The 27,708-nt window shown below is 29.5% G+C and overlaps 1 protein-coding gene across 1 annotated transcript in view; it reads right to left on the reverse strand.

Moving 5' to 3' along the window:
• Nucleotides 1-2,357: 2,357 nt before the first annotated feature.
• The window catches only part of Rheb (Ras homolog enriched in brain), a 36,850-nt gene continuing 11,499 nt past the window's right edge, over nucleotides 2,358-27,708 (reverse strand). The window contains exons 6-8 of the mRNA XM_035365361.2: nucleotides 19,753-19,800; nucleotides 13,601-13,682; nucleotides 2,358-6,386 (exon numbers count right to left, since the gene is read on the reverse strand). Of these exons, the coding sequence (XP_035221252.2) occupies nucleotides 6,297-6,386; nucleotides 13,601-13,682; nucleotides 19,753-19,800 (220 nt within the window). The 3' untranslated portion in view covers nucleotides 2,358-6,296. The remainder of the gene's footprint in view (nucleotides 6,387-13,600; nucleotides 13,683-19,752; nucleotides 19,801-27,708) is intronic.

A 27,708-nucleotide genomic window follows, 5' to 3' on the forward strand; every position in this document is an offset into this window, starting at 1 on the left:
GTCGAGGAGTTTGGCAACAACAATTATTCTCGAAAACATTGCCAGCTTGGCGCTATCTTGCGAATTTGGTGAGATAGCCATTTGCCTCAATTTTAAATAGACTTGGCCCTGTAATCTTACTTTTCTGGCAAAGCTTCGCCTTCTTACAACACTTCGTGCTATATCATATAACAGATACTAGAATTTTAAACATACTTCACTACAATTATTTAGATATATACAAAATTCGTAACAACAGAATAAGGTTATGTAAGGATAACAATAAAGGAAATAAGCAGACCATGAGAAGCAAACATTGTTTAGATTAGATAATTAGAAGAAATGATTTAAGATTAAAAGATACAAGTCATAAAATCCTAACTATTCTTCCACGCAATATTCACCTGCAGGCATTATTCCTATTTTTTACTAAAATTTTCGATGATAAAATGCTTAACCAAACCAAGAATTTGGACAAAGTGGAATACTCAAACTCTATTAAAAGTTTGTCACTAGAAGACAGTAACAAATATGCACGATTTGATACGAGCAAGAATTGAATGATGAATACAATCAAAGTACACCCAACTATGAGTTTAAAAATATGCATATCTGGGGGATTTAAAATATTACTATTTACACAGTTCTGTGTTGTATCTCATTTTAAGCAGATGAATAAATAAATGGGATACTTGCATAAATTAAATACTTTAAAAACCTAAATGAATTTTTCCTTATAAAAATATATCATAATCACCCTTATCAAATTTAGAAAATGAAATAAACAACCAAAACAGTCATGGAATAAATTATTGGAAGATCTACTTTATAAAATTAATATATTATTTCGAACTTCAGACAAACTTAAATCATCTATAATTACTTCAAACTACTGCTGAAATGGAATAATTTATAAGAGTTTCATATCTTAAAAATAATAAAATGATTAACAGCTAAAACAACAACAACAAAAAAGATAATTCTACCTAAAATGAAATTCTTCAAAATAGTTCCCATTTGATATTCATTCATTAATGCTTTCTTGATACCCATTGATTAATGCTTTCTTTCTTCACTTAACCTTCTTTGGCTGTGATTTTTATATATTTTAAAATGTGTAGATTAGCAATTCCTTCTACATAACGGAAATAAGTTATAAATACCGAAAATACACCTAAATTAACGCTTTTAAGATAGAAGAAAGGAAGATTTAACAAAGATTAAATGAAAGGAAGATTAAAGGAAAGAGAAGAACAAAGAAAAGAAGAAGAATGAAGGAATAAGTTTCAAACGTTTTTTACTAAGGACAAATTTTGACATTTTATAAAGAATTACTTACAAAGATACACTTCATGAAGGACTCTAAAGTACTACTTTAAGATTTTTATTTATTTTTTTTTATATGGCACTATATGGCAATGTAAAAACCTTTTATTTATTAATAAATACTAGATAAGGGTGGACGTGGGGAGAACCGATTAACCGTAATGGTAGGGGGATGGTGCTCACGTCCTCCGTTACTACTACTACTACTACATTAACACTTAGTTTAAACAAAATCTATAGATATATCTCACCATTTTCCATATTTTTTTTGCTACAGATATATATAGAGAGAGAGGGACCATAAATTGTTATTATCACAAATACTTTGTTATCCTGATCCTTTTCTCCCTTCCCATAATATGGCTTGAATATCATTTAGAGAAAAAAAAATCATCTTAACAGGTTAAGCATTTTCAATTACTATTCATAATTTTTTCCTACTTAAGTCACAGAAATAACCTTGGAGGGGAAAAATGTCCTTGGAATATAAGGGAATAACATTTAATATATGCACAATATTATGTCCCTCTCCAAATACGAAATGTATCAGTTACTTTTTCACATCAAGTACAAATGGTTATCCTCTTATTCTGTAAACTTGTATAACATTAATTATATTTTAAGACTGTTTACAATTTTATTGTAAAAAGGAGCAAAGTAACTGTTTTATCAAAGAAAATTCTTAAAATTAATTTTGAAAATATGAACAGATTTATCAGGCAGTCCCTATTTACTATCATTCACCTTTGCAATCTAATGAACTCCACTAGCTGGTTGTCCAAGGGATTTATTTATGCTTTGTTTTGGACAGAAAAATGTATCTTTGAGATATTCCAATATTCTAAGTGTCACTAAGCCAAAGGCCTATTCCAATTAATTATCAGTTTAGCAATAATAACTGAATGGATTTTAAGTGTTGTATTAAAAAATAATTTGTTTCATCAATTAAAGGAAACAAATTTTCTCAGATAATATAAGGCCTAGAAACTGCCCACACAAATTAAACAAAATCATAAAATACTTTCAATTGAAAATAACACCACGAATGACAGTTGGAAGAAAAAATATGCTTTTATTTATTGAACTCATATGGTCACAGACCTCAGGATATTTTACAGATATTGTACACAGTAACAACACATGCAATACTTTTGCATATTCGTGTGCAATGGCACAATTATCAATGTTCCCTTATACTGAACTGCACAACCACCCAGAAAAATAAAATCATATATAAAATAAAGATTTTACCCTAAATAATTCCAAAATATAAATTCTTTATCATATTTAAAAAAACAGACATAAATGAAACAAAATTAGAGGTCACAATTCTTTGAAGTGGATAATGCATTTTTTCATTACTTGTCTGAATATATAATCCTCTAAAATTTTGTGGAAATACCTCTTGTAATACAGTTATTTTTTTACATTCTATTACCTACCAATTAAAGCTGTAGGTGGATCAAGAGAATTAAAATGGATTTTGCCCTTTCCAAAGCATTCATTATTTATATTCTTTGAAAAAGTAAAATCTTAAAACACTGAGAAGTGATAAGAAAGGAAAGACATGTACTTTTATTTATATACTAGCCTTTTGCTTATGCCTATCTACATATTTATACACGTTTGTACAGAGAACAGCAAAATCAAGTAGCCTAATGATTTGAATGTAACTGCACATAGACACAGAAATGGATACATACGTGCATACATCATACAGAAAACTGTTATAAAGCAGAAAACTAATACGGATCATTTACATGAAGTTAAAAGTCAAAGTTAAATATATTTTCTTCTTCAAAATATTTTTTAAATATGTGCATTTAAAGTGCCAATACCAAAGTGCTCATAAGCATATTTATTTTACAAATAAATACACAGTCAAACAATTAACAACACTTTAAACAATCAAGATAGGGCTACCTTTGCCTTCGTCTGTACGTTGTACTTCATAGGACAGATATTAATGTATGTGCAATATTCTGATTCAACAAAGGAAAAAATAGAAGCTCTAAACATTAGAAAATCATTAAATTAATTTTTATTACATTTTAATACTACATTTTCATTATTAATTAGTTTGAAAAATGAAATGACACTTTTTTTTCTTAATGTGACCAATAACTCCTCCATGTCATCAACATAATATACATATACTTCACTTGATCATATAAAGGAATTTAACCAAAATTAGCAATATCATATAATGCAACTCCTAATTAGGCTAAATTAGGAGCAAGCCAAACTGAGACAAAACACTTGCTGAAAATGTGTAACACTTAAATTATTCCAAGAAATATGAAAAGGATAAGGCATATATATTAAAACCCCTTTTCAACATCACACCAAAACACAGAAATCTAAACATTTTCAATTTTTAAAAACTATAAAAAAATAAAATGCATTTCAAAAAATTATCTACAATGAACAGAACTTTAAGAAATTACAGATATGAATAGGTTAAAAATGAAAGAAGTGTTCTTAAATTTCATTGCTTCTAATACAGAATTATATTACATACTTTGATTAATTTTTTTAAGAAATTTAGAAAACATTTCATAATTATATAAATGCATGTTTTTCATAGAAGATATTAATCTAATTTTTTTTAGCACTCTGAAATAAGGAATTCTTTGCTAGAAACTGCATTCTTAGATCACAGTTCTTGTTCCAAAAGCAACCCCCTCTCCAAAGAAAAACCTCACAAAAAGTCATTTATAAATAACAACTCATAACTTTAAGGATGTGAGATAGATTCATTTATACAGTTTTCTGCAAACGCAAAAATTGCATTTACTTGCAGATTTTCTAATTTAAATCATAGCACATAAAATAAGGAATATTCAAAATGAATATCTAAACAGAAATATGGTTTCTCTTGTCACTTCATAGGTATGACCACAAAGAAATTTTTGATAGTTTAATAAAGGAAGTTACATCAGAACTTGCAGAATTGCTGAAATATACATCAGAAAAATGAGCTCATAAATTAAAATCTTCAAAAGACATTCATCAAGTAATTTAAAAGTCAAACAGCTCAAAAAAATTCAAAAAGTAAACTCTTTTGAAAACTTACAAGATAATCAGATACTTGAATTATATTAATTTAAAATGTTTCTTAAAAATCTGATGAAATGTATTCAAATGTGCTTTCAAAATTGGCAAAAATCTATGCACACACACACACACAAAATAACAGCAAAGAACTTGAAAAATTATTTAACTGTTTCAACTTTCTAAATTAAAAAAATTTACAACTTTCTATTCAGATCTTAAATATGTTTAAAGATTTTACACTAATATCAATACATATTTTTATACATCAAATGGTTTAATATAACAAACAATAAAGTATTTTAATTCAAATATTAGAGTATTTTTCAGAAATTTTATGATCAACTCAATAATACACTTACATACATGAACAGAATAAAATTTTAACCGATTTCAAAACTTTTGAGAATTTTTCCTTAGCTTCTTATACTCTGACATCACAATCCAATACAATTCTACTTGGAAGAATAATTTCTTACAAAGATGCAACATTCAAATACAATAATTCAATGAACATATGGCACAAAAGTACATTACAATATTAATAATAGTAATTAACATATTACAAAAAGCTGAAGAGAAAGTTTGCACTGCAACATACAATCCAAAATTTACTAATCAACTAATAACTCCATATTAAGATTTCTTATGTAAATTATACATTTTATTTAATATATCTGTAAACCTTAAAAAAAATGTCATGCTTAAGAAATATGTAATATTACATTTATTTATAATCTTCCCATGTGGAAAATGCTTTTTATCTGCTGAAAAGATATAAACTATACTGGTTTTTACAAATAACACATTTTTTATTATATCAATATGACAGTGAATTCAGCTTCTAAACAGTAAAAACTGTAAAAATGGTTAATAGTAATAAAATGAATTACATAAAAAATATAAAAACTCGGAATATTTATTGAAGGTTTAAGGTTGATATAAAATTGTATATTATTATATAAAGTTTATGATAATCAAAATCTAAATTATATATTAAGTATCTGAAATTGAGAAAATACTAGTTTAAAAAATTATGCAAAAAATTACTTTATATTTCAAAATAGAATTTTATTCAAATTTTATATATAAAAATTTTTAGTTGACTGAAATTTAACAACAGTATTATCAAACTTAAATAAGAAAAATGTGCTACATTAGTATAACTTCATTAAAGTTCTTAATTGAAAAGAAAAAAGGAAATTCCAAAAACAAGAATTTTAAAGGAACCACATATATACATATGCACACATAATTTAATTAAAATTATTATTACAGAAAATGAACATATATAACTCTTATATATTATAATAGTAAACTAATAATATAATAGTAAACTAATAATATAACTCTTATATATTATAATAGTGCTTCTCATTAAATTTCATACATGTGTCTTCAAAATTATAAACAGTCAAAACAAAATGTTCTAAAATTTGGAAACAGATGAAGATAACAGATTTAACCCTCTGAGCGTTACAGCTGGAAAATTCCATATAGAAGGCTGACTTCTACATTCATTAAACATGAAAATTTCTCCTAGCTTTTAGTGTATCTGATTTCGGTTTGGATGTATATTGGAAAAAAAGTAATCAAGGTACAAAATGAGAGAGTCAGTTTTTAATAAAAATCACGAAATTACCATGACATTTTGAGGAACTTTGAAATTTCAGGGCTAAACTCGTAATGCTCGGAGGGTTAAAAAACATCAATTACCAGCAACTGACTGAAACAATAAAGATATTATTTTCTCTATTTACAATATACATAAAAAGAACAAAATAAATGACTTATTGTCAAAACTAATAAGCTTACATGTTTGATAGTAACAAATAAGCTGATTTTGTGAGAACATAGTCCTTAATGCATATTTTTCATCATATTTACACAACAATCATTGAACAGCAGGGCAGACATCAATTTATGAAACAAAATCATCATGATATTGAACAATTAGACTTTTCCTGAACATTTCCATTAGCTTTCTCAATTTCTAAGATGATTGTCTTAAAAATATCACTTACACTCTAAAAAGAGAAAAAGAAACCATAATTATTATTAATTTTTGTATATAACATCACTCTGATGAAAGCATTTTTAAGGACCTGAAAAAGATTATTACGATTTTATTTCCTTAACTGCTAATAGTACACATGCATTTCGCATTATGCAGATTTTCAAAGCACAGTGCAGACAGAATTTTATAGAAACAGTTTTAACACTGGTTGTAAGAGAAAGCTATAAATATCAAATTTTATTTTTATATGTTTCCCCCAGAGTAAATAGTCCAATTTTAAATATTCCTTACACAAATATTATTAAATATAAAAATACCATACTTTCACATGTAATATTCAAATAGGTAAAGTTAATAATTTTAAATATAAGTCATAATTTAATCAGAAATGTTATTTTATCCAATTTGGAACCATTAATTTCAAAACAAGTGATATTTATTTTAAAATTGCATCTTAAATTTAAGGAGTTTTCCTTAAGTCCAACAAACTAGTTTTCCTCACATAATCTATACACAGATAGATCCTGTACTCTTTGTTATAATCAAAATAATCCAATCTAAAATCAGTTCATAAATTTACCTGCAAAGCACTGAATTTTGATCCACAATAGGCACTGAAAAGTAACTATGGTAATAAATATTGATATAAATTCTTTTTTATGTATGTCTCTGAATTGGAATATTAATCTTTTCCTAGGGGCTGGGACATGTATGTCCCATGCATTCACTGCATTAAATTACTCGAAAAAATTTATTTTATTATGGAGATCTGAAATTTGCGAATGATAATTTAGTCAAACTGAAAGCAAAATTAAAATGGCTTCAGTACATACAAAATTAGTCTCTATAGCCCATGTGCAAAGGCTAATGTATGAAACACTTCCTGTATTTCATTTAACCAAGCGTAATACTTATTTGATTTACTGGAATGTTTGCTATGCAGAGATAATAAGAAAAGTTAAGATAATATATTTACAGAACCTTTGTACAGTATTCAAAGTATATCCCTCAAATTCTCTACATTACTTTGAGAAAATTTTTATTGCATACTTCAAGGATCAACATTTATGAAAATAAAGACTGTAATACTTTTCTCAAAGTTAGTTTATAAAGCTAATAAAAATTTTTATATCTTAATGTAGTTCTTCTAAAAGAAAAATTTCTTTATATAGATGATATTTCATGACATTCCTAATACATTTTAAAAGACTAAAAGCTAAACAAAAGAGAGAATGCCCCCCATTTATAATACATATAAAAAGGTTCTTCTACACTAACTGCATTTAATAAATAGTGCATTTTCAGAAAATTCATTTTAAATTATGAATGCACTGTCATATGAATGAGCATTCTGATTATAGAAAAGACAACCATAAGAAAAATATGTCTTCCCTTTCAGGACTCTCACTCTCTTCTCCCAAAAACAACTAAGTATATGCATGTAGATCCAAGTAATTCATGACTATGCACTTACATGGATTATGATACCAAGTATGGTAAATGCTAGCCTTATGGATAATCAAAGCAATTACAAGTGAAAATACCACTTGGCTTCAAAATCTTTAAAGAACAATACAGTTGTTCTGCAATGACAATAATAAAATAAAAGTTTAAAAAAAAGAGAGAGAGATATTTTAATGAACATCCCTACACACACACACACACAAACAAAGAATTGTGCCAGAACTTTAAAGCTGTTTTTAAATATATAACTATATTTAATATTAGTCACTGCTATAAAATGAACAGATTTTATCTTTTTATACTTTCATAGCTCACTTCAGATAAGATTAGCAAGTCTTGATGTTTTAAAACCTGCTTTAACACGACCATTAATATTTAAATTATCATGATTTGTTCCAAAAAAAAAAGTATTGGAACTTGGAATACAACATAAAAGAACGCATATGAAAATGGCGATATTAAATTTATATGGTTAGACTGAACTTAATACTGGAACTTTAGTCCTAACAGACACATAGCAAATTTTCATTATGTCTGAGATAGTACAACAAAGTCTTAAAAAGGTTTTAAAACAACCTTTTTATTTAAACTGAACTGTTAACAAAACACAGCATAATTCATGCTACAGATAACTACAATTAGTGGCAATGCAAATAAAGTAAATAGTCTAAGCATACACAATTAAACAGCTATAAGCTGGCTCAATAAATTTCTGATGTATCAGCTTTAAGTATCGATGGCAAGAGCAAAGCAAAGATGGAGAATGCAAAGCTGAGATAGATACAAATAGCTAAGGTTGGCAGAATCTAAGCACACTTCGCTGCTGCCAGGAAACACTCTCTCTGTCAAGACTAAAAAAACTCAGCTTAAATACACAACCACCTAATTTGCATTCTGGTGAGGAATACAAAAAGAAATTGGAGATCAAAATAATTAAAAATGGTAAGTTTAGAATAAAAGCTTTATATGCTGAAAAATTGTTTTGCGAATGGCTGCCAGAGCTTGGCAAATTTGTAAAATTTTCAGACATTCAACTTAGGTGGTTGTGTATTAAATTACTTGCCAATTTTGAAATATGAAAAACTATGAGGTTTTCTAGCAAAAATGGAGAATATCCAGGTGGATTTCATGCTGCGCAGCAACTCCATTTAAAAAAAGCTTCAAATTGAATTTAATTTATTTTATATTGCATGTATTCAGGTTACTGAACTATCTGTACGTGCTAAAGTAAAATAAATTAATATTTAATTATACATTTTCTAAATTTTACATTCTTTGGCTAATTTCCTTTTGTAATTATCTCACACTTTTATATTAAGAAAATTCTGAGTAGGGAAAGAAACTTTTTACATATCAAAATACTTTTAAAAGACAATGAAAAAAATAATTAATAAACATACTATTGTGCAGTTAAACTCAATAATGTACAGTACATTAATGTAAAATAAAAATAATAACTGATAAAACATTAATTGCATTTTTGTAAAAAGTTCTATAAATGTTTTCAGTAGACCAAATAAAATTCAATACAAAAAATTATGCTGAAAATCACTAGGAGTGGGGGAATGGAATTTGAACAATTTAAATTTCAATAATTCAAAACATTTCTTTCCTTGATAAGGAACATTTTCCTCAATAATGGCTAAAAATTAAACTAGGAGATTCAATGATTTATTGGAAGAGCAGGATATAAGATAAAAACCCAGGATAAGCTAAAAATGAAATAAAATATTCTAGGTTGGCACACTAAAGCTACATTTAAACACATGAGTAAAAATAGCAGCTTTCACAGGTAATCCATTTGCTTGAAACAGTTAAAGCTGGATAGAATGGCTGGATCAAGTTTTTTCTCTTTACTGCTATACTTCTCAGAACTGATGTCCAGATATTTGGCAGAATGAAATGAAGGTTTCTGTATCAACATAATCTATCAGCAATTTTTAGCGCTTCTCTGATTAAAACTGCTTTTATGCTGGGGTTTGTTAATGATGGAGATATAACAAAAGATGCACAATTGACAGTTTATTATGAAAAGATGCACAAGCAAATTTAATTAAAGCCGACAATATTGTTAAAATAATTTAATAAAAAGGATAGTTTTTGCACTGGAGAAATGCTGTATTCATGGTACACAATGAAAATTTTTCAACAAAATGTTAAAATAAATCTCTTAGCCCAAATATATATTAACTCCAGAAATTCCAATTGAATTTTAACTGTATATCCTGGATTTTTAAAAATATTTAACAGCCAAATACTATTTTACTTATTGGCAGAAAATTATTTTAGATGCTAAATATATTTCATTGATTCAATATTTTACTACAAATTACATACAACTATTGTAATATGCTTTAAGCACTTTATATCACTTTTAAGTTTCTTTTTTAATATTTTAACTACATAACTAGTCACTTGTCTTGTAATTAAAAAAAGATTCGATAGAATATGAAATTACATTGCTTGTTTTGAACATTTCAAAATTATTATGCACAAACAAAATGATTAACAATTAAAATTAAAAAAACAAAATTATAAAATATTAAAAATATTTATTTTCTGAACAGTACATAATTTTTAAACATACCGCCATCAAACTATAATTTTCTGAAGTATGAGGGCTTTTGAAGTTAATTTATTTTTGAAGTTATTAAAATAGCTAATTTATCCAAGAGAGAAAAAATACTTCACTCTGTGTTTCTAATCATCCACTAAATTTAACTTCTGACTATTCCTAATACTTTGCTATTTTAAAATACACTACATCACAGAAATATGTATATTTCATGAGCTAACTCATTTTCATAGTATACATGCACATTCTTCCACTATTAAATTACAAAATACTACCGTCAAAAGTCTTTAATCCGGACTCGTCGGGACTTTGGCGATTCTGGATTATCGGTTTTTCAGGATTATAGATCATCAGTTTAAATCTGGTAAGATGGCATGCAGAAATTATAAAATTAAAAATATGAAACCATAATTTATGAAATAAAGAGCAATTATGACCTAAAGGGTATCAAAATTTACAAAAAAAAAAAAGCTTTATATTTATTTGTTTACTTTATTAAACATTAATTTCAACACGCATGCGTAAAGCATACATTACGCATAGTCGAAATTAGAAAATTGCGACCAGAAAACTATTTGATGTGTATTTTTGATATTTAAAATGACGAGGAATTTGATTTAAATCATATCAAAGACGGAGTACATTTAGTACGGAATTATAAGCCGAATAAAATAAAAACATCTGCCCTGAAGATAAGGATAGTGCTGAGAGATCAACTTACAGTTTATTGTACGCCGTGTCTCCCCCCCCCTGCAGAGGAGCGTGAAATTGATAAACATATTTTGGAATGGCTAGAGAATCAAAGGATATGCCTTTATCCATTTTTTTGCAGCAATTCCACTTTCTGTTTGATGGACATCGAAACATGCTTTCGCTTTGTAGATCCTTTGGTAGCTCCAGAATCAGAAATTCTTTTTGACATAATCGAAAGTTCAAGCTTACTTTTATAAAATTGCTCTAACAGTCTGCAAAAAATAATAAGCCGGATTCAATTAGAAGATTAAGGAACAACGCAATCTGCAACATTAACTGAAATAGATAATTAGATAATTTTAGCTTAGCTTATACCATCCGTTATACATTAAACGCGCATGCATAAAAATATTATGCGCATGCGTTAACACATTATGCGTTGATGCATGCACAAAAAGTTTGTAGCTTTGAGGTCCAGATTATAGATCATTCCGGATTAAAGACTTTTGACTGTATATTTTTCACATTTATTTACCTTTAAATTTAACTTCTCAATTAGAACCAGCTTCTAAATCTTTAAAATTGAACTGCTATTTTAGATAATAAAAACACAGATTTAATATTGCCTTTTAACTTATTCTCATAAAAGCATCAATTCTACTTACAAAATACATAAATGTAAATGAAAATCCTTCTACAGTGAAATATATTTGGGCAAACAAGTAGAACAAAAAATAGGAACCATACTCAAAGACATGATTCACAAGTCCTATACCCTTTGAGCAGCTTGATAGCTTATAACCAGTTATGAGATTTGCAATCATTTATTACAAAATTAGGTACTTTTCTGTTATCAGGACCAGATTCAGAAATGCTATATAGGGGAACCTCGAGAAGCACCTCTATATACGAGAAATTCGAGTAATGAGGAAAGTATGAGCAAAATATTTGTCTCTAAAATACGAGCACTGACTCGAGTAATGAACAATGACCGAGTAACGAGCTGTTGGTATGTGTCGTGCCATTTCCCGATCCGGCTCGACTCAGGAAATCCCCTCGTAAGATCACTTAATGATCTTTGATCTACCTGTTTGTGCACTTGTGAATCAATTGTTTATGACATTTGATGTGAAAATAATTGTTTCACAATGCCTCCTAAGAAGATTGTTGCCTCAGATAGTGCTGCAAAGATAAATAAGGAAGCCAAGGATGTTGAAATTAAGAAAGAAATCATAGATAAAGATAAGCGTGGTATAATGAGTGATGGAATTGGCGAAGACTTACGACCTTTCGACATCAATGATCTGCACTATTCTGAAGAAGCAGGAAGAAATTAAGAAACTTTATATAGCCAAAGGAGTTACCGTTACTTCCAAGCACCGTTCAAAACTCCTAGAAGATGTTGAGAAACTGTTGTTGGTGTAGATTGAAAAGCAGTTAAAAGGTTGGTGGTCGGAAGCTATCATGAAGGTTAAACTATAATTATATTATTTACCAATGTTATTTATTAGAAAAATTTATTTTTATGTTGATATTTTTGGAAGGTGTGGAATGGATTAACTGGATTTCCATTATTTTAAATTGGGAAGTTTGTTTCTAGATACGAGAAATTCGTTATACGAGCTCAACGCTGGAACAAATTAAACTCGTATCTGGAGGTTTCACTGTATACGTATGTGTGTATTCACATACATACATACAAATTTCTGAATCTAGTACTCATAACAGAAAAGTACCCACAATTATACAATCCAACTAACAAGTATTGTTTACATACACTCATTCTCAAAAAGTAATGTTGCTCAGAAAAAAAAAAAAAAAAAAGCATCATAAGCTATAATACCTGATGTATCCCCCAAAATGGGGAAAATACAAGATGTGACTTAAAAAAAAAAAAAAAAAAAAAAAAAAAAACTTTAAAAAAAAGAGTACAGTTGGCAAAAACTATTTGGAATTGTAATGATAGAGTGGGTTTCCAGTAGTCAGACTATTAATCAACACTACTTACATTGCAGTACTAAAATGACTTCGTGAAAAAATTAGGAAAGGAAGGCCATAGTTGTGGAGTGATGGATGGCTGTTGCATCAGGACAGTGTACCCACTTACATAGCCCTATATGTCATGCAATTTCTAACCAGCAAAAACATTACTGTGATGGGGCATTCTCATTATTCACCTGATTTGGTTCCATGCAACTTTTTTTTTATTTCCTAAAGTTAAATCTTGCTTAAAGGGAACCCATTTTACCTCAGTTGGAGAGGTTCAGGCAAAAAAGGAGAATCTCCTGAAGGACTTCCAAAAATATCATTCCAGAATTGTTTACCAGCAATGACAGCACCAAATGCAGAAGTGTGTGAATGATAAAGGAGTACTTTGAAAGTGATAATATCATGGAGAACTGATTCTGTAAGTACAATGATTTATTGGACCAGTCTTGTTTGTTTTGTGTCACACCTCATATATACATATTACAGCTGAAAAAGGAACATACTTCATTCTGCTTTGCTGATGCTTCTAGAAATTCTGCTCGCATGCTTGCTGCAGCTCTTTTCCCTTCTTCAAAAGGAACAACCCTGTTGAAGAAATAAAATTTAGAAAGTTCGTTTAATTACTCCAAAATACAGCATGAAATATGGAAACAAATTTTATGCAAAGGTTATCTTAATCCTTTACAGTTACTGCTAACATGATAATGTTAATTTCCTTTAAAACTCTTGAACCCTTCATGATAAAAATACCAAGGAAATTTATCACAAAAGATGTCAACCTGAACAGGTTTCAAAAGTGTATAATGCACTGCAAACCCGATATCTGGACATCCAATAATGGAAATGATCTATTAGTCAGACCCTCTCTCTCTCTTTTTTTTTTTTTCCTTTTTACAAGAAAACAGAGAATATGATAGTAAGAAAAAGCATGTATGTTTGTAAATCAATTTTTCTCCTAATTAGCTGAGAATTTTCTTATGAAGAAACATTATCTGCAAGAGCACTGAATCATCCTGCATGTTTTTTCCCTTTTAACCTTTTGATGGCCATCAATGAGATCAGCTTGCATTCCAGTCACGCACCACATTGGGCAAATGAACACAGCTTGCATTATGAACCTATGACTGACAGACATTGCACATAGTTGTAAAGAAAGAACAGCTTATTCTTGCAACTGCTGATGGGTTAAACAGCTACCAACTTATAGGCCACATTTTTATTTTCATCTCTTCAACGGCTGGAGGCAGCTGTTTTCTAGCTTATCAATCCTTACACATGGTAAGTAAAGTGAAGACAGAGGAGTCACATCTGACTGAAGCAAAAATCTGATTATTTTGGGAATTCAGTAATTGGATCTTGCACCATGTACTGTACATGAAAATTAGCTTTAAGTTAAATAATCCGAGCTCTGTTACTGATGGTGTAACTTAAAAGTTTATTTGAAACAAGCTACTCGTAGAAAAAAATAATTAAAGCAATTGAAAGTTAAAACAGAGGCATTATATTTATATATAATTTTATTTTTTAAAAAACGTTATCTATAGACATCCTCACACTTAGCAAATAAATAATATTAAAAATTTTAATATAGAATTTTAAATTCAATTTTGAACTCCACGATTAAGTATTCTAAATAATGCTTCTAATTAAATTCTAAATTAAGTTCTACTTCAAAATTATGCTTTAAAGAAGAATATAACAACTGCTTTAATATCAAAACTACCAAGCTAACATATAAAGGTAAATGAACAAGAAGGTGAGAAATTCCTAATATAAAAAAGTGAGAAGTTGGTAAATATACTTAAATAAATCTTTTGACAATTAAATGTCTCTTCTACACATGCTTACTTGTACCATCATTGTAATGATGTTATCTATAAAATTTAATAAATAAAGTATATCTTTACAACACAATTGCTCTCCAATGTTCTTGTGGATTTAATTTCTTAATTTAATCCCCCCAAAAAATAGAATCGAAATTGGGTTGAATCTCAGTTGAATGAAAATTAAGAATGCAGAATTTTCAGCCTTTTATTTTTGAGATCAGAAGAACATGGTGACATTTTAACTGATGGTATTGGAGAAGATTATGTTACAGATGATATTCCAAATGTTTTAGTTGTTTTTATGTTTAGTTTAATATTAATATTTCTGAAAATAATTTTTAAAATATTCAAAATGAGTTACCAGTCTTAATCTATATATTATTGTTCATATACGACTATAAAAACATTAAAATGTAATTCCCATTTTAAATCAACTGTCCTGGAGGAAAATTTAAAATTAAGTGAAAATTATAATTTTATATGAAATTTAAAAAAAAAATTACTCTTCTCCTCTACAGATGCTGCAACTGCAGTAACTTATAATTATGCCATAATACAAAAACTATTACGTGAAGAAAATAAAAACAAATTTTTAAGAAAAGTAATCAAAGAAATATTGTTAAAGAATTAACGTCTAACTCATATTGATGAATACAATTTTTTCTTAGCAGATGAAATTTGTGATAATGGCAAAATGGCCATTCTAATAATGTTTTATTAAACCTAATTTTTAAAACAACTACATTTTTTTGTTGTTGTTGTTTACTGTACTAAAAAAATCATCACATTCTCGTAACAAAAACTGCAAGTTTCAATAGTAATTCAAATTTCCATATGAACCCATTTTTCCCCCAGTACATGAATATATTTTCTAAGTAATATACATACTAATAGCAAATTTTAAAATAAACATATGCGACTAATAATACTTGTTATAAATTAATTAGCTGGTGTGCATGATGATTACTTGATGAGAAATGAGAGTGTAATTATTATTAAAACTCAAGATTTCAGAAAATTTTATTCCATATATAAACTGCTCTTCAGTTTGCTGAAAATCTGTATCATTTTGCATAAATAATGATTAAAAGAAACTGTGTGCATTGTTTTTAAAATACTTTGTTAGCAGTCTATGCATATTGTATATTTCATAAATAAAAGACATTTTATATGTCATTATGTTTGCATAATAAGTGTGAGCAATAACGATTGTCAAAAATTGTATGACCTATATCATAAAGTCTGCCGCCTAGCTGGTATAGTGGTTAGTGACCTTGACTGCCAAAGCGAGGGACTCGGGTTCAAATCCCGGAGAAGGTATGGTTGTAACTTCAGTCCCTTTATAGGAGGCAGCGGTGGCCACCTATTAGGTGCTTCCATAATAAAATGGCCAACACTTCCTGCTCTTGTAGTGAAGTAAGGCTAACGCTATTAAATAAAGTGCTAAGTCATGTTAAAAAAATATATATATATTATAAAGTTTAATTATTATTGTGCTGAAAAACTGCAGTGCATTAAATAAATTATTATTAAAAAAATTGTGTTTAAAAATTTGTTATTATGTTACAAATTTTAATTTAAAAAAATTGCTTAATATCAAGCTATGTAGATTATAAATTTTAAAAATTAAAAACATTTTATGTGATTCTGAAACATTTAAAAATTTTGAAAGTAATTTTATAGTAACTTAATGTATGATTAAATTTTGCTTTTTTGTTAAACTTAATTATGAACTGATCTTGAGTAATATTATTATTCAAAACTGCATTAATTATATTACACTTATTAAGTCTAGTTATTAGTTATGCTGAAAAACTGTAATGTTTTCAATAAATAATGCTTAAATGGAAACAAAGATTTAAGTATCAAGCTGTTTAAATAAATTTTTTTATGAATCGCATAATATTTTTTGTTTTAGATTTGCTTGTCATGGATATGTACTGCAATAAATATTGTGAATTATTTAAAAACAGCTTAAAATTCAAAAGTTAATTTACAGTAATTCACCAGCCTTGCTAACCAGTGAAACAGTCACATTTCTGTCTTGATCAGCTACAAGCCTGTTTCTTTTCCTTTGCCAATTACTAATGATGTCAGGTTGCAGTGCCGAGATCTTGTTATTTTGGTGGTGACGGCTATGCAAATGTAATCCAGTTAACAGACTATGATTTCACTACTGAACATTCATTCAAATGACCATGCACGATTTACAATGCTACCTATTAATTTGCAGTGTACATAGTTTCCAGTCATCACTGTAATGTGTATTATAATTGAACCTTATACCTTAAATGCCTCTTTGGCATGCTATGTATTACTTTTTCCCCCTGAAACAGGCAGTGGGGAGTGATGACGTAGCCATGATGACACTGAGCGTGGAGATGCAACTGACAACATAAAAATTAGCGTTTTAAATCTGAAGAACCAGCGTTTAAAATGAGCTGCGTGTGACAGATAGCTATAATTTTTGCTGCAGTATGCATTTTACACCGAACATTCAAAAATTTAATAGTACTTACTCAATTTTAAAATAACAGATCGAATGCGCTACTCTTAGCATAAAGTTCCTTTTTTTTTTTAATTAGCAGGGATTTTTTTTTCCCTTTAAATGCCTGTTTATTTCTAACTATTTCTTTATCTGCATGTTAACTAAGAGAACTGTACTACTGCTTATAAGATAACTATAATAACAGTTATATAAAATTAATCAAAAACCAACCTTAAATTGGTTAAGTTAATTAAGTTTTCAAAGTTTCTGCTAATCTAAGTTTAAGTTTCAGCCTAATTGTAAATTTTACATTACCATATTTTTCTCCCGATTCAATATAATAACATGTATTTTTTAAAATAATTTTGTAACTTAGGCTTACATCAATATTACATTTAAATAAATGCATTAAGATTGTTATCTTAATTTAGACACTCACAGTACCTAAAAAAAATTATTTAATTTTTCAAAAGGGGGGATTAAGGAGGCAGGTTTTCTTATGCCAATTACTTAAGTGTTATACTATTATATTTTATCTAGAATGCTAAGCTAGCATAAAATCGAATCAATAATAACACAGGATACAATAAAACTAACTTTAACAATAACTTAACAAAATTAGTTCTCATTTGAAATATGCTTTACGCTATTGACTTCTAAAATGCCATCTAGAAATATTTCAAATCAAAACATATTAAATATGCTTACTTGTACTTGTCACAATGCAACCACAAGTTGTTGAAATATTATTTATTGGCTACCACATTCGAAGCAATCTACTTTTTTGCCTTTTGGGTTGCTTTTCTTTGGGAAAAAACATATGCATTTCTATTTATGAAATGTATTCTACAGAGCTCTTATGACAATGCAACGTGAAATATCTTCACTAGTCCACCTGATTTTTCCTTCTTTTGTAGCAATGCGTTAATCTGCGTCTTTGTAAAAATATGCTTTAGACGTTTTTCCAAATTCTCTGATCTGTGCTGTTTTTTCCTAAATTTCATTGTTTGGGATTTTAATTTCTGAATTTCTGATACAAATTTCTTCCTAGATGTCGTCCACCTTCTTTGTCCCTGAGCAAACATTCTAAAATTTTTCTTTTCTCTATTTTTCAATATTTTATTACAATTTTCTAAGGATATTATTTTGTTCCTCAAATTATCAATACATTCTTGTTTATCTTTACACTTAGGTCATTCAGAGATATTGTCACTTTTTATTTCAATTCGTTCTCGGCCTCAAAAAAAAAAAAAAAAAAAAAAAAAAAAAAAAATTCTTTGGGCTTAATTCATGTAGTCTTTCAAAAGCACTCTGCATTAGTTTTCCTTTCAAATGTCACCGATTTCTTGGTGTTATTTCATTAACTGCACACGATAAATTTACTTTTGGCACAGTATTGCATTTCAACAGTTTCTTTTGCAGCAATCCAAGTACGTGATTTCTTTTATCATCTTCATAACCACTGCACAGAAAATGTTTGCCGCAAATTCTTGCATTTTTCACATTAATAGAATCCTGTCTTTTATGTATCCATTCTTTCGACAAAAGCAACTTTGGGAAAGTATGAAATACAATATCTCTTCCTTTCGTATTTCTATAAGTGTTATGGCACGTTGCTACAGCACAAGAAGCCATATTACATAAAGGATACTTTAAATATAGAATTCAAAAGGAAAACTGACTAAAACTAAATATATATATATATATATATATATGCAGGAATTATTAAATATTTGCATTATTAGAAAACAAATATGTATGATTAAAATTAATTTGGGATATGCGACCTCCAGAAAATCGTCTCGCAACTGAATGAAACTACAGTTTTAAACTCGTGAAATCGGAGCAGGTGCAACACAGACACATCAGATTACTTCCAGTTAACCCCCTCCATGAGGCTCGCGTCGGCGAGGAGTCGAACAAAAGAATGACCTAGCCCTTCTATTTATCCCTGATTACTTCATCATCCCTTCTGCTATATTTTTCTAAAAACACTGCCTCTCAGGAAGATAATTGCCACTAGATTGGGGGCATTTCATTCCAATTTCTGATTTCCCTGCCAAGACTTAATAAACAGCACTTTTTCTTTGCTGTATGGCAGTTGCACTTATAACTTCACAACCGCCAAAGGCCTTGAGCAAACGAAACACAGGTCAAACCCAACAAGGCTAATGATAATTCCTACAACAAAACCCACTTTAATTTTTTTTAATAAGAAAATACTATTTTGTATGAATAAAATTAGATATTATTCAGTTTGTGCAATTTCAAACACTTTAAGAACAAAAATTTTTCCAAGACTTACAAAAGCCAAATGTAGAATACATAGAATACTACTTACCTTTCCATATGCAAATCTAATTTGTTTCCTACTAGCACAATGGGAACACTGCAAATAAAATTAAATATATTGGAACATACATATATCAGAGCAATAACAATTACCAAAAACAAGTCAGAAATATGGACTTAGGAAATAAAATTATTTTATGAAGATAATCTAAGTAATGGAATCTATATAAAGATAATTCAAAGTAGTAATTTAAGCAAATGGAAGAGAAACATACCAATTTAAAATTATGCAAAAAAAGCAACCACAGTTTGGAAAAAATTTGAAAAGAGCTCAATTTCAAAGGCATTCAGACACAAACCCATTTCTTCAATGGCGTTTTTTTTTTTTTTTTCCCCCCAAAAAATGGGAAGAGTAAAACTCTTTTGCCTCAAAAGCAATGTGTGGAGCACAGCGAATGCAATCATAGTACCATCAATCAATGAAAATAGCAATAAAACATGAAAAACTAATATATAAGAATTACGAAAACATTAAAAATGACTATATCAAAAATTAACATCACTAACTAAAGTAAATAAACTTTTGTGAGCATGAAAAGCTTTATAAGAAATCGAGTTCACCAAATGAAGAAATTTTATTGATGATTTTTGCAGAGCTAAATTATCCACCTATAATTAGCTATTGAAAAGCTATTTATTTATACTTTTCAAACTACAGAGGGTGTTTACATAATTTTTAATGGTTTGGGGACCATTTAATTAATTAGCAGTTTGCATTATGATTTTCATGACACTGTCAGGTTTATCCTAAGTTTATAACAGTTATTTTTAAGCTCCTTTCCTATCTCTCCTAATTTCAGCTTGCAATTCCTTACCAGAATGAATTTTTAGAATTGCGTTTAATGCAAATGAGGAGTAGTATTTAAATCGAAGTTCCACCTACTTCGAAAAGGAGAAAAAATCATAATTTCTAAATAGCACACTTTTGCCCTTTGGCTACGTCTCTCTAAGCTGTAACTACGCTCGGCCGTTGTTACGTGCCCTTGACAGCTTCACTAGATAATTTGATATTTAACTTTCTGAAGCCAGCCTGGTACAGCAGTTGTACCAGGAAAATGAATTTCTCTGACGCCGGCATTGGTACAACTGTCGTACCATCCATGCCCTCCCTATTTTAGAAAATCGCCTATCTGTAGATCTCTGGGTGGTCCATTGTCGCTGCTCAGAGTAGCAGCTGGCTACGCATTATTTCCCTCTTCTTATCAGTTTGGCTACATTTTGGCAAAAACCGCAGGTTTCGTCTCGCGCCAATATACTTGAAAATCAAATAGAGGACATCTCTCTCTCAATCTGTCTCATAATTTTAATGCTAATTTTTTTAGTACTGTTGCTGTGATTAAAACGTCAGCGATTTTGCATGCTCTTTAAGCTTACCACATTTAATGTTTTTTAATCATAGCAAATAAGAATAGATTAATATTTTAGATTTAATGCCCTTCTAGAAAATAGGTAAAACCACTTTTATCGTTTACTTTCTTTTCATACTTATGAATAATAAGATTTTATTTTGAAATTTTTTTGTGGAGTGCATAAAACCCTTAAGAACTGTTAACTCTTTCAAAGTGCTTCTATTATGTAGGCAATTTTGTCTGATTTATCAGGAGATAAATAAGAGACAATTGTATGCATAATAGTTTTTGTGATTTTCATTCATTCAGTGATTGCTTTCAATGATTTTCATTGATTGTAAATTAAACAAAATCAATTTATCTTTAGACCCTCTTTTAGGATGAGATCTGCCAAAAAGTATTTAAATATCAGTAAAGCTCACGTTACTTCAAAATTGAATCAAAATATCAGTTACATTGTATAAAATTTCAGCCAGTTTTATTTGCTGAAATTCTTATACTCCTCAAGAGATAAAGGGAAGTTAATAAAAAAAATATCTTTAAAAAAGGTAGTTATTTTGTCTGTAATAAGGTGTATGTCAACTTACTATTAAATGTATAAAAATTAGGATTGAATTACGGAAAAGAACGCGAACGCTATCTTAAGGGGATGGATGCTTTCGTGTAAACATTTTTAAGAGAAAATTGCTCGCATTTACGTTCCTGGTGGAAAACTCCACATGTAATCAACCCGTTCTTCGGGTTTGATTGGATTAATTTTGTTCGCTTACTGAATTACATCAAAGCACACAACAATTACCTGTATAAGGGGAGTTATGCTTTCGCGGAGGACTTTCTAAGAGAAGCTGGCTTGCATTTATGTTACACAAAAACCATGAATCCAACTATTTAGCCGGGATTCAAACCCAAGCGAGCTACAAGTGTTCAGCCACCTTTACTGCTCTACTGAAGAGCCCGTAAAAATATTGATAAAGGAAAAGTATTGAAATAACCGGTTTAATTTACTAACCTATATTTCTCAATCGACAGTACATAAATTACGCATACGAGGGGATTATTTGTGAATAAATAAACTGTATTGCACTTTTCTCCACTATTTCATATTACGATGGAATTATTGCATTTCAAAGTTATTTCTAATGAATTAATTTTGCTCCGTTCATGATTTTTTATATTTTCAAAGAGAAAATTTCACACTTTAAATAAAAAAATACACGAGAAGATACTTTATGCAAAATTTGGTGTAACGGTTTTCTTAATTTTGCTTTGAAAATATTCCAGGGTAATCGTTTTCATTACTGGAAGAAATATGAAAAATAGATTTACTACATTGTGTCAAAACCCAGTATGTCCTTATTCTTTTGAAAATGTGAAAGATTACTCTTTCTAAAATAAATTAGAAAATATATTATGTGCAAATAGAAATGAATAGAAAATGAAATAGACTTCAACCTTTGGATATAACGATGGTTTTAGACGAAATTTCTACCTATGAAAAGAAATTGACATATAATCAATTCTTCATGAACATTTAAAACTGTTCTCAAAATTCTTTTGATGATTGCATGTATAAGTCACAGACTTTTTTTTTCTGCTAACATAAACAAAAGCCTCCTTTGCCTGTAATATTTGTTAAAGTTAAATGATGAAATGCAACCAATGTATCTCGGATTTTGATTTTTATATTATAATAACAAAATTATCAAAAAAAGCAGATTTAAATCTCTGTTATTGTTATGTAAAGCTTTATTATTGCTGTAAGTTCATCTTAAAATCTAATTGAATTGAATCTCATTCTAATCATCTAATGGTAATAAATATTATTATTATTATTTCATTAAATTAGACATTACCATTATTTTGTTAATGAAAATATGCTATTAAAAATCGCATTCCAGCCTACAGACTTACAAAGCTAGTCCGTATTTACTATATTTTGTTAAATTTTGTTCTCGTTTTCTAATTTCTAATACGAAAATACGCAAATATAAATGAAGAGTGAAAACAAAGTTAAAAAATTCACAAATTATTTACGAGATTGATCAGAAATAGTGAGTGAAATATAAACATTGCATACATTTTGTTCTAAATAAATTGTGCACTGTATATGCATCCAGTACTGCATATTTATTTATGCACTATTTATTTAGAACTTCATTTATATGAATGCAAAATAATCATCGAAAAAATCGCAAATCTAGCAACCCCTCTACTATGGGACGTAAGCGTCCGACAAACATGTAAATTTTACTTCATCCATGGAAAGGGACTAACGACTTTTCTCATTAGGAAAATGTCAAAGAGGAAGCAAAACTGTTTCGGATCGTGCCAGTCTGAAGGATATATTACGAGAATTTCGGCCCGGTTTTAGAAGGTTAAGGGGCAACTAGTTTAAATCAGTGTTAGCTTCAGCTAAATCGCTATAGTTAATCATTAGTTAAGTTCTTATTTCTTATACTTTTTAGTTTAAGCCAAAGTGGAGGCTTTGCTGTACACCAGGAGAGAGGGGTTGACTGTATACCTTTATTTTGAGCAATAAGGGGTAATTAACCCTTCGTGAGTTTATGTTTCTATTTCTGAACTTAAGAAATTATTCGTTTAGCTGTTCATAATGTTTCTCAACACTTAGTGATTAGATAAAAGGCAGAAACACTACAATAGAACAGTCTTTTATAAAATTTCCATGGGTATTGATTTCCATTCCTCTTCCACTACTTCCAAGAATTCATCAATTGTGGTGGCTTTGCACTAAGAAAGAGCTTCTTTCTAGACTAAAGGCACAACAGTCAAACTGCAGGGGACTTTGCAGAAATATGTTAAAAAGGTAAATATGCAATACCTGTATCAGTCTTCATTTTTTCAAGGAATGCAGTGGTACTTTTCGAAGTATGATTTGCAGCTTTGCCTTGATATAGTTTCACTCTCTTAAAATCATTGGGATAAATAAAGGAATGGAATTTCTTCAGCAAATATTGGACATTCTCCGAGTTGATTAAAACCGTTTTCCTATTCTTCTCATTTTTAATTTCCCATTGTACAAGAATCCTACGATAGTCATAAACCCCTTCCTCAAACTTTCTTTGCATTGACAGAACCATGTTTGTAAATTTTTTCCCCTTCATTTTCAATAATACATAGATATTTTTTATTGCAGTCATTTAGGTAAAACCATGCTTCATCATGATCACAATATATTTCCATTTATCTTCTGCTAAATATTGGGAGTACAAATAAGTCTCCCCTTCCTTCTTTTCCAAAATTGGTCATGTAGAGTGAAAAAACAGTACACTATTTTATTCATGTAGTGACCATCACTAACCACTACCTTTCCCATCTTTCTGGCAGTATACGGATACCACATCAGAAGAAAGCTTCATCTTTCGAGGCTATCCACAAATCAACCCAATTTTTGGTATCTTCACATGATGTGAAATTCTATCAGACATCATCAATTGAAATAAGTAGTAATCAGAAGAAGCAATGCTTGGTGAATGCAGCAGGAGGGGTAATATTTCTCCTTTGAGTGTTTCCAATTGATGCCACAACATGTGGATGAGCGTTATCATGCAAGAAGATAGCTTAGTCATGTCTGGATGCATTTTTCTTTGCAGCCTCGAATCAGTTTTAACAATTGTGCACAGTAGAGAGCTCTAGTAATGGTTTAGTTCGAGGAACTCATAATACATAACACCAAGTTGATACTACCACATACACAACATGATTTTTTTCCATGATGTTCGGCTTGGTTGTCGATTTGTTGATACATGGCCAGGTGGTCTCCCACGATTTCTTCTTTGGGTTATCACAGGGGATTCATTTTTCATCACCAGTGACTATAAGATGGAAAATATTCTTTTGTTTATGCATAGCAAGCAGCATTTCACATGGTAAAAAAGTGGCACTCAACATGTCTCGGCTTCAGTTCATAAGGAACCTAATTTTCTTGTTTTTGAATCATTCCTAATGATTTTAAATGATCTGAAATTACTTACTGACTCACTTCTAATGTAAGTGCAAGTTCTACTTGCATTTGGCATGAATCTTCTCCAATTATGCTTTCAATCCCGTGTCTTCATACACTTTCATCCTTCTGCAACATTCTTAGTCTTTGTGAAATTGTTGCCAGACCTTTTCATTCCAAAACATTGGCCTTTTCTTATTTCTTTATTGAAATTGTTTGAAAAATATGTAACCACCACCCACCTATAAGATTCATGCTACGTGACACGAAATTTTAATTCTTGAGGCATTCATAGCATATTTTTCAATGTGGTTTGTAATACACTGGCCAAACTAAAGAGTATTAAAATTAAGAAAGCACTGTTAATTTATTTTTTGTTAATTTCTTAATAAAGTATTTTTAATACATCCAAGAGAGAAAAGTAGTAAAATAATTTAAGGAAAAATTTTACTTTGATATTGTTTGCAAATTTCAGTGTTTTCAGTTTTTAGTCATAACGATATTACACCAATACGATGGCAGCAAACTACTCTCATTATTAATGAAAAAGCAATATAAACATCTGAATCACTGTAACGTCATGTTCTGCCGACTTTACCTCATACAGGAAGTGCTAATTAAGTTCACATACGGCTATAAAAGGCATCTGCCCAACTACAGCAGATATTTCTCAGTCTGTTTCCAAACAAATTAGGCATGGCTAAACTGTGGCTTACAAGATGTAATGCAGTTCTTTGGCCCTTTAAATATGACTTAATATAAATAGACTGACCAGTAGTATTATTTTGAAATCAAAAATATGCTATGACAAGCTCTCCAACAAACATTTATTTTAATTGTGTTATGTATACAATAATTTTAAAGAATTCCGAACTGTAAGCTAAATCATCAAAGTAACAAATAAAAGAGAAATAATACTGTTTCTGCAAATTTCTAATGTAATAATGCTACTTTCACAACAGGCAATCACTACAAGGACAGCAAAAAGATGCAAATATATTGATATCATCCTATGTTAATGTAAAATCCCATTAAATGGTATTAGAAATACGCATAGTTTTTCTCCTGCAATTGGAGGGCGAATACAGTAAAGAAAAAATACTTTTTGGTCTTGTTTTCAACCAACGATTAATTTATTTAAGGCTAAATCATATCTTCATGTCAATTGCGCAGAAAAAGTTAAATTATTACCTTTATGAAAAACAAAATGGTAGGTTGCCAACTCATTTTAAAGTAATTTTTAAATCTCAAAAAGAAATATTTTCCCAGCTTGATTTGCCTATACCATTTGTTTTAGTATCTTCAGAATAGCACTTAAAGATTATGAGCAAAAAATGCTCACTAGGTCCATTTTCTAAATTACTACAGTCAAAAGTCGTTAATCCGGACTCGTCGGGACTTCGGCGATTCCGGATTATCGATTTTTCCGGATTATAGATCATCAGTTTAAATCTCGTAAGATGGCATGCAGAAATTATAAAATTAAAAATATGAAACCGTAATTTATGAAATAAAGAACAATTATGATCTAAAGGGTATCAAAATTTGCAAAAAGAAAAAGCTTAATATTTATTTGTTTACTTTATTAAACATTTCTTTCAATGTAAGTTGTTTAAGTTTTGCTTCGTTTCATGTGATAATACTTTCTCTTTAATTCTATTAAACAGACATAATTTCTTGTTCAGTTACAAAGTTCCGCCGTTCAAGTCCTATAATTGCTGTGTCAAGAATACCGACTAATTTGTCAATCGAAATTTTTTTTGTTTTCAATAACCTCTGTCACTTTTCTTCGCTATCGGAAGCGAATTATAATGACGAGGAACTTGTTTTAAATCATATCAAAGACGAAGCATATCGAGATGAAATACTACATTTGGTAAGGAATTATAAGCCAAATAAAATAAAAACATCTGCGCTGAAGATAAGGATAGTGCTGACAAATCAACTTCCAATTCATTACGCGCCCGCCGCCGAGCAGCGTGAAATTGATAAACAGATTTCGGATTTCAAAACATACTTTCGCTTTAGATCCTTTACATATTAACAAATATATATCGGAAATTCTATTTGATATAATCGAAAGTTTAAGCTTACTTTTATAAAATTGCTCTTACAGTCTGCAAAAAATAATAAGCCGGATGCAATTCGAAAATTAAGGAACAACGCAATCATCAACATTAACTGAAATAGATAATTATTTAGCTTATACGTCCATTATACATAAAATGCGCGCGCGAAAACGTATTCTGCACTTGCGCACACTCATATGCGCAGTCGTAAAAGGTCTTATGCGCACGCGTGAACGCCTCTGCGCATGTGTCAACGCGGCGCATGCGCAGAAAGTTTTTAGTTTTGATGTCCGGATTATAGATCATTCCGAATTATGGGTGTCCGAATTAACGACTTTTGACTGTATATTATTTCATTTAAATAAAAAGGCCTTATGTTATAAAAGCACTACATTTTCTTTAGTTTTCAATTTACTTTCCTTAAAAATCAGTTCACAGTTACAAAGGGGGGGAACGTATTTGAAAATGAGAATAAAAAACTTGATTTTCCACCTTAAAAAGGAATACAGTACAAAGTCTTTAATTCGGACGTCCATAATCCAGAATGATCTATAATCCGGACCTCA

The sequence above is a fragment of the Stegodyphus dumicola genome, chromosome 2, assembly GCF_044657685.1.
Source record: "Stegodyphus dumicola isolate Sdum_Otavi_A_Nest chromosome 2, ASM4465768v1".
Classification (NCBI taxonomy): Eukaryota; Metazoa; Arthropoda; class Arachnida; order Araneae; family Eresidae; genus Stegodyphus; species Stegodyphus dumicola.